Source organism: Apostichopus japonicus, chromosome 18 (assembly GCF_037975245.1).
Source record: "Apostichopus japonicus isolate 1M-3 chromosome 18, ASM3797524v1, whole genome shotgun sequence".
In the NCBI taxonomy this organism is placed as follows: Eukaryota; Metazoa; Echinodermata; class Holothuroidea; order Aspidochirotida; family Stichopodidae; genus Apostichopus; species Apostichopus japonicus.
The window spans coordinates 20318647-20327940 of record NC_092578.1 but is presented as its reverse complement, the minus strand read 5'-3'; the positions used below and the strand labels follow the sequence as shown (position 1 = coordinate 20327940).

Sequence of the window (9294 nt, the reverse complement as noted above, 5' to 3'; positions counted from 1 at the left end):
AAGCAAGATGAGGAAGAAACAACTAATAGTCTGTTTTACCTGAGAAACAAAAGCAACCTCACAAACAACCACTTTAATTACAAAATCCCCCTCCCACCTCCCCCACTCTGCTTTTAACTTGCATTTTCTTCCTGAGGACATCAGTATTAACATCCCTACCCACCCACATCCCTACCCACATCCAACCCACCATCACTACCCACAGAACCCATCCCTACCCACCCACACCCCATCCCTACCCACCCACCATCCCTACCCACCCACCCACACCCCATTTCCAAATTATTAATATGCTTGAAAGTCAAGCAATAGTTACACTTGTCTAAACTAAAGCATTTTCTTGCCACCCTCAATGTTTCTCCACTCAAATGTTCTCAACATCTTAACACAATTAGATCACCACCTCAATGAGTTCCACATATTTTAACTTCTTAAAAGTAAGGTTTAAGTTTGATGACCTTTGGGACTATTGATCCTTAAGTGTGTAAAATAATCATCTATGGAGAAGGTTTCATGTTCTGTTTTTATGATGTTCCAAAGTACAAAGCCTCATATATACAATGACAATGTGTCATATATGCAGTAAAATATTAAATAGAATCACAGCACAGGAAGAAGAATCAGATGTTAGCCTACAGTGCATCCAGAAATATTAACCAGAGATCTTGAAGAGAACTATGTATCTATTGGCACCAGTATTCAATGCCTTACTCGGTTTCTGCAAATATTTTGACATTTCATTGTCAATACCAGTTTAAAATGATAACCTCTTAACCCTATTTGATGGCCTTTTCTACCCAATATTTGTATTTAAACTAACTGACTGTCTGTTCCTTGTGGTCAAAGAGAAACATTCCTTTGTAGAAAATTACTCTCCTATGCTGAGAAAGGAACCTCCAGTGTATGATTAGAAGTACTATTTGAGGAAGGAATGGATAACTATTTCATTTTTTTTGAAATCCTCGAACCTGTTTCAATTGACTACAAATTGTACCAGAGACCAACTGAACTATGTTGTATCCAAATCCAGCACATGTGAGTTTGAGTTCAAGTTCTTGGTGTCCCAATCTTTGTTTGTAGCCAAGTACCAAATTACCAGTTAACACCTTGTTACCTTCTCACTTGACAATCAACATAGCAATTGACACATGTTTCAATTTTGAAACATGCTTCAATATTGAGGTAACTTCAATATTGAATTCACTTCCGAGTGGCAGAGCCACAAAGGGATCATTACCCCAGTTTTGTGATAAAAACTCAGATCTGCCTCTTTTCATAAATTATGAGTGCTCTAATTTTTCATGAAATGTATACTTTTCAATTCTTGTTATTGAAAATTGCCCTTTTGTAATTTAGAGATCCATTTGCTGAGACATTTAGAAACATGTTATTAATAAATTACCTTTTGTTGAGAAATTTAGATAAAACAGTTTCTAAAAAGTGTTGTAATGGTGAACAACATTCAAATACTGGACTTTAAATGCAGAGGCAGTTTTATGGTTTGCCCCATAGACCATAGAAATTTGTAGCATCTGATTGGATGGTCATATTGTGTTGACTGGCTTGCTTGTCCCCAGCAACCTTGACAAAGATATGGAAGTATGAAGGTTGTTTCTAGGTATGATGAGGCAGTCCTAATGTTGTACACTACTTTTGGAGTAATGAGGCCTGTTTCAGCACAAGTGATGATAAAGAACCCAACAGCAAAGGAATTAACTTCAAGGTGTTAGAAATGCTAAAAAGTCCATAGGTAATCAATGGGTCATCCGGGCATATTTGGACTAAAGAGGGCAATGCTTTGTCTCAATGAGAAAAGGTGCAGTAGCTTCATTATTTCATTATTGACCTTAATGGAATATAAACTTCAAAAATACTTACAAAAACTAAATCATTCATGCTTAAAGTGAAATTCTTCTTCCTGATACAGAGAACTGAAAACTGCATGTATTTTTCTGTCCAAAATGGATTTAATCCTCTAACACTCTCCACATCAAGGTACATAACAAAACAAACTGCTCAATTTTATGTGTCCCATTATTGGTTCTTCCATGAAATGATAGGGCACAGCTCCATTTTTGATAGACCATTTGGCTGACTGGCTTTCTTTCCTTACCTCCAAGGTGTGCTGACAGCTTTATCTTTATATCCAGTTAATAGAACTGAAATTTACTACAGAAGAACAAACGGGGTATGAAAATGTCGACATACCATTCCTGAGGAAGAAAGTACATAATCACAGTTAATAGAAGCTTGTGATGTCAAAAAAGCAGCTCTTGCAGAGGAATTACATGGGCCCAGGCATCACCAACATATACATATATGGTGTGATTGACATTATTCATATAGTTGGAATTGAAATGTTAAAGAGTTATAATCTAACATTATTATATAAGTTATATGTGTCCTGGGTAACGCCTTTATTACGCTAATGCAGCAACATATGCAAGTTTCAATCTACAGTGACATCATTAATTTTATAGTTTACTGGTTTTGACTTTGTATATAAAGTGGCTTTCTCAAGGCCTTCCACTTCCAAGGTATTTTGCCAGACATATATTTTGAGATTCAGATTAAACTTTACGTTCAAACCATATCATTCTTCATGGTCTACTAGTAACTGGCATTGTTGTTGTTCATTGTAAAACAGACCGATGAACAGGAGATGAACAGGTCTTTTCAGTAACATTCAAATGCCCTATAGAAATACCTGCATTAATCAGCAAAATGTTCCAAACAAAAGTTGATCTGATTTAGTGGTCAACTACCAATATCACATGGACAGAGGCATCAACAAATGTTACAGTGACAGATACAAGTACTTACCATATTTGATGGACAATTCTTCCTGCTGGACCACTCACAGTTGTACAAGGAGGCCAAAATGCCACAGCCTATAAATAAGCTCAGCCATAGCATTGTACCACGAAAGCTGTTGGAGCCAAGGTCAGGTATCAACAGCAAAACAACTGCAAAGGAATGAAGGCACAGTCAAACAGTACATTCCAGAAACATTCAACTTTCCAATAGCTTTATGCAAACAAAAATGCATATATATTGTGATAAGACAGCACAGCCTTTATGCAAACTATACAAAATGTTATTGTGATAAGACAGCATAGCTTTATGCAAACTATACAAAATGTTATTGTGATAAGACAGCATAGCTTTATGCAAACTACACAAAATGTTATTGTGTTAAGACAGCATAGCTTTATGCAAACTATACAAAATGCACTTATTGTGATAAGACAGCATGGTTTTATGCAACTAATAAAATGCACTCATTGTGATAAGACGGAATAGCTTTATGCAAACTATACAAAATGCACTTATTGTGATAAGACAACATCTTCAACAAGTACATGTACGTTAAATATAAATTGTGTAAAGGTATAACATTGGCCCATATTGCACAGTTTCCATTCAAAATTTGTTTTGATGGACCAGAACAAGACAGGGTAAAGACACATTCACTTGAATATTTACATCTACTAATCAGGCTTACTAAACCCTACATTTTGACCTGAGTCTTGACCAAGAAAGCCAAAAGGCTTGGTGCTTGATTCTCAAATTTCTTTGTACAGTACATGGGAAGAATTAATGTAAACTGTGCACAGACAGTTCTTATATCCTTGTAAACATTTTCAAGATATGGGCAATTTTGTGTGTGTGTTTTTTTTTTAAAGAAACATGTTGCAGAACAAGATTTCCTTCAATTATCACTTTCAAAGTTCAAATATATTCAGAAATTGGTGAAACATCCTGTTCTTTGCATATGCCTAGTCACAGGTTACATTCCCATGTTGAATTATTGACAAAAAAAACACAAAAGAAAAGAAAATAAATACAGGAAGACAGACATACATGCAGAGAATATAATGGATAAAGAGGAATTCCAAATACTCTCTGGGACACTTTGCCACCTTTTACAACTATTCAGAAGTTTGGAAGGCAATAATTAGCCCAACCCTAATGTGTCAGCACTGTATGAATTTCATCCATCTTTATTTTGGTAGTTACATTTTTTATAGAGGTTTCATGGTGTAACCTGTTGACCTCAAATGACCTTTGACCTCAGAAAACAGGAATTTGACCTCCCATCACCAAAATAACTTTTGAACTAGACAGAAAACATTGGATTCTAAAACAATAGGGTGTCCTCAATAAAGGTGCATCCACTGAACTGTGCAGTTCACCTACCATACAGTTTTTGAGTGTTTCAATACTACAGTTGTATATTTTTAAACACCCTCCTAGTGTCTCTTCTTCAGATTCTGTTTGCCATTTTAGCTGACCTAAACTGCTGACCATCTGCTGACCTAAACTGACCTTTGACTTCCAATAAAACTCTGCATCTACACAATATGGGGTAACACACATACATCAAATGAGATATTTACAAGTTCTCACTCTTTAATCATGTTTTCACATTTTTCAGATTTTTGAACTAACTTACCTAAACCTCTACTAAAAGTAATAGTGTGAACACCTACACAATATGAGGCATACACACACTAAAGATAACCTTCCTCTAAGCTACCTCATTTCCCTTGCAAAAGAGAAAAGGAAACAAATTACCGAAAATGCAGAGAGAGTTGAAAGAAATATGTTACTACTGGCTTACCTCCAAAACACCCAAATATGATGAAAAGCACTGGAAAACAAAACCGTAGGCTACAAGAGATGATGTACTCATGAAAAACTGCCGACAGAAGGAAGACGCACAACATTGCTTTCTTAGGTCCTAACCCAACGGCCTGTCATGATCAGAATAGAAAAGTGTGTGTGAGTGCTTAATAGTATTTTGAATGGAACTTCAAAGCACACAACATTTATGACAAGTCATAACCTCACAATACAGTAGGATTAAAGTTGATGTACTAAACTTTGTCTTAGATCTTACAAGTAGACCTTGAATATATTTGATAAAAGGTTACAACTTTGGGTGGCATGCAGATGACATGGACTTTTGGTACATATAGAGCCATACTGTTATATATTAGAAAGCCAAAATGTGAAATTGTGGTCACACTTCTCTTGCTGCACATTCCCAGACCATATCCATATCTTAGGAATACAATTAATTGCCTTCTTTGATCCTGCCTAATGTCTGAAAACATTTCAAAGGATACGACCTGCTTAGACAGTTACTTCTGGAAGCATGCATTTTTAGGATTTTGAGGGATAAAACATGCTTGGACAGTTACTTCTGGAAGCACGCAATTTTAGGATTTTGAGGGATACGACCTGCTTAGACAGTTACTTCTGGAAGCATGCACTTTTAGGATTTTGAGGGATAAAACATGCTTGGACAGTTACTTCTGGAAGCATGCACTTTTAGGATTTTGAGGGATACGACCTGCATAGACAGTTACTTCTGGAAGCATGCACTTTTAGGATTTTGAGGGATAAAACATGCTTGGACAGTTACTTCTGGAAGCACGCAATTTTAGGATTTTGAGGGATACGACCTGCATAGACAGTTACTTCTGGAAGCATGCACTTTTAGGATTTTGAGGGATAAAACATGCTTGGACAGTTACTTCTGGAAGCATGCACTTTTAGGATTTTGAGGGATACAACATGCTTGGACAGTTACTTCTGGAAGCATGCATTTCCAGGATTTTGAGGGATACGACATGCTTGGACATTTACTTCTGGAAGCATGCATTTCCAGGATTTTGAGGGATGCAACCTGCTTGGACAGTTACTTCTGGAAGCATGCATTTCCAGGATTTTGAGGGATACGACATGCTTGGACATTTACTTCTGGAAGCATGCATTTCCAGGATTTTGAGGGATGCAACATGCTTGGACAGTTACTTCTGGAAGCATACACTTCTAGGATTTTGAGGGATACAACATGCTTGGACAGTTACTTCTGGAAGCATGCATTTCCAGGATTTTGAGGGATGCAACATGCTTGGACAGTTACTTCTGGAAGCATGCACTTTCAAGGCTGTAAGCATAGATGATCCTCCAGTCAAATGTATTTCGTGATGCACTTGTGCTGTTTGTTTATTACTTATCGTTTTGCATTTTACCTGTTTTGTGTTTTTCCTTTACTTGTTTTTGCTCCAAAAACTGTACTTTATGAAGACCTTGGGAGGCTTATATCCAAATTACATTATGCATGAGTGAAAAGTTGCAAAAATTGCAATTCATCAGCACAAAATGATGCCTCCCTAATCACAATGACAAACTGTGCATTGTTAGTTAGGTGAGTAGCATATAAAATTGCTACAATATTGCAACTCTGACAACAATATCCTATGAAATCACACCAAAATAAAACTAATTTATAACTTTAGAGACTATCACGCAATTAAAGATTTTCAGCATGATACCTTGCATACTTTTGTAAAAGGTTTACACTCACCCGCAAGTCCTTGTAAATGTAAGTGTATAACCAGGTATGTACAACTAGATTCCAATCCCTGTAAAAACCAGCAAATGAAGTAGCATTCCACCAGTCCTGAAAGATTAATGAAAATAAACATTAAATTTGATCCATTTGATTATGTAGTAACACTGCCTCAATACCTGGCTTCATTTAACAGTGCTTCACAACTTCTCTACAATACAAACAATCTCATCCAGTTGTGTAATATAATGTGATCAACTATAATCCCTTACTGATACTGATGATGTAGTTCACACACTTGTCTACTCAATTTCCTTTTGTTATGTGGTAACACTGCCTCAATACCTGGCTTCATTTAACAGTGCTTCACAACTTCTCTACAATACAAACAATCTCATCCAGTTGTGTAATATTATGTGATCAACTATAATCCCTTACTGATACTGATGATGTAGTTCCACACTTTTCTACTCAATTTCCTTTTGTTATGTGGTAACACTGATTCAATACCTGGCTTCTTTTAACAGTGCTTCACAACTTCTCTACAATACAAACAATCTCATCCAGTTGTGTAATATTATGTGATCAACTATAATTCCTTACTGATACTGATGATGTAGTTCACACACTTGTCTACTCAATTCATCTATGGTCAGGCTCAGATCCCTATTGACTGCCTAAGAAAGCCTCTGCGTAGGAGTCGGAACATGCACGATATGCATTTCTGCCAACTGTATGCCAGTACCAATTGCTATAAGTATAGTTTTTTCCAAATACAATTAGGGATTGGAATAGTCTGCCTTCAGACCTCATTAGTAGTTCCAGTGGTTCTGTGAATCCTGTCACTTATATCAGTACTCGGGTCAGATTTAACTAGTTATTCTCTTGACGTGTGTGTGGTGAGATATTGTCCCTTTTTGCGGATGTGTCACCGTATGGAAGACGAAGACGAATTTCCTTTTGTTATGTGGTAACACTGCCTCAATACCTGGCTTCATTTAACAGTGCTTCACAACTTCTCTACAATACAAACAATCTCATCCAGTTGTATACTATTATGTGATCAACTATAATTCCTTACTGATACTGATGATGTAGTTCACATACTTTTCTACTCAATTTCCTTTCAAAAAAGGAAGAAAAGTTGAACATTTTGGAAATTTCTACTTTGTGCAATTGATACTAATATGAAAAGATGTCTAGGAACATAACTTTTCAAATCCAACACTAATGTATGGTGATACAGTCTTATAAATTTTATTATAATTTTATAAATTTTATTATAGTCTTTATAAATTGCAATGGAGAAGCCCCATATAGCTTTAGAAAACTTATAGAAACTGGCAACCAGTTACATCTGATGTATGAGCAAACTGAAGAAACCTTTATTGCTTACAAATGCATTTCACCTTAATATCTAATATTATTTAGAATAATTAATCAGAAATAAATATAAAAGTTTTTGGTTCCTTCAACTTCTTTGGCACATTTTTTCTACTTTCCCATTGTTGACCAAAGAGCAACACCCTCCTCATGTGGACAACCATATCAAGTATTCTGTTCATCCAAGCTTTACTTTTGCAGATAGTTTTTCCAAATTTTACATCTTTACTTCAAGAAATCTCTGACCTCCATATAAAACAATGCAGCACTTGTACTTCAGTAACAAGGATATATATTTAAAGTATGAGTTTTATGCAAGCTTCAAATTAATATTCTTGGTTACAAGGTTTTCAGACTTACAAGGTTTTCTTCTAACCTAAAATGATCCACTTATAACTTAGAGGTTCTTTTACTCACTAAGATAGATCTGAGTAATCTATATATTTCAAGCTTCACTTGTGGAATTATTGGGTTTACAAGAATTTAGGAGTTTAATCTCTGTTGACCTTTGACCTCCACAAACTGCAATAGGGTTCATATACTAATTTAAGGTAAATCTTCATCTGATCAACAGAAGCAAATCCATGCTTTAATTTTGAAGTTAGTGTGTTTAGAATATTTCGGCTATCACAAAAGTGTTCTTATACTCAACAGTTGATCTATATGCCACATATGAAGATAACCAAGCTGGCCCCTTTGCGCTGTTGGGTTTACAAGGTTCAGAATTTCAGCTCTGATGACTTCCAATGATCATTAACCTTTACCAAATTTGATAATTTCTTGTGCACTTTGTAAGGAGAATCTAACTACCACATATGCAGTTGAACTCAGCTGTACTTTTTGAGTTATCCTGTTTACAAGAGGAATAACATACGGACACATACCCACATATACGCACACAACATCACAACTGTATGTTTCTGTCTGCCTTCAGAAAAGAATAAAACAATGTTCAAACCTTATAAAATTGTCTATCTGCGAAACGCACCATCTCTCCAGCAGCATTTAACCAACAGTGTAACACTGTGTAGAATGAGAGAAAAAGGCAGGCACACGCAGGTATCATGCAAGTACACACAGCCTTTATAAAATCTCCAAATGTGTAGGTGTCCTCTGCAAATGTGACAGTAACTGGCATGATCATTTTCTCACAGATTAAGAAGACATAACAACCAGTAACAAAACACTGAAGAGAGAGGGAGAAAGAGAAAACAATGAAGGGTGGGTGAGGGAGACAAACTTGAGTTTTCCTTCAATATACATTATGAATATTAAGCACAGTTATATTTGAGACGGTTTACTCAGTGTAATTAGTATATAGAACATTGACTTTAACTTATGGATGCTTGAACAGCAACAATCTGAAAGACTACACAACCTTAGGAGTATCTATGGCTGTCAAAAATTAACTTAGTGCACATCAATAGCAATAAAGTGTAATTGTGTTTGACCTCAGTTTTACAGTAAGTGGCACTGTCATTGGGGAACATTGCACCCCCTTCCCACCCATCCATTTCATCAAACTTTCCTTTATTTGGGTAATACAA

General features: G+C 36.0%; 1 protein-coding gene across 1 annotated transcript in view; it reads right to left on the bottom strand.

The window, feature by feature from the left end:
- Positions 1-269: 269 nt before the first annotated feature.
- Positions 270-9294, bottom strand: part of LOC139958949 (sterol O-acyltransferase 1-like) — a 47510-nt gene continuing 38485 nt past the window's right edge. The window contains exons 7-11 of the mRNA XM_071956406.1: positions 8706-8933; positions 6380-6475; positions 4625-4757; positions 2824-2966; positions 270-2213 (exon numbers count right to left, since the gene is read on the bottom strand). Of these exons, the coding sequence (XP_071812507.1) occupies positions 2151-2213; positions 2824-2966; positions 4625-4757; positions 6380-6475; positions 8706-8933 (663 nt within the window). The 3' untranslated portion in view covers positions 270-2150. The remainder of the gene's footprint in view (positions 2214-2823; positions 2967-4624; positions 4758-6379; positions 6476-8705; positions 8934-9294) is intronic.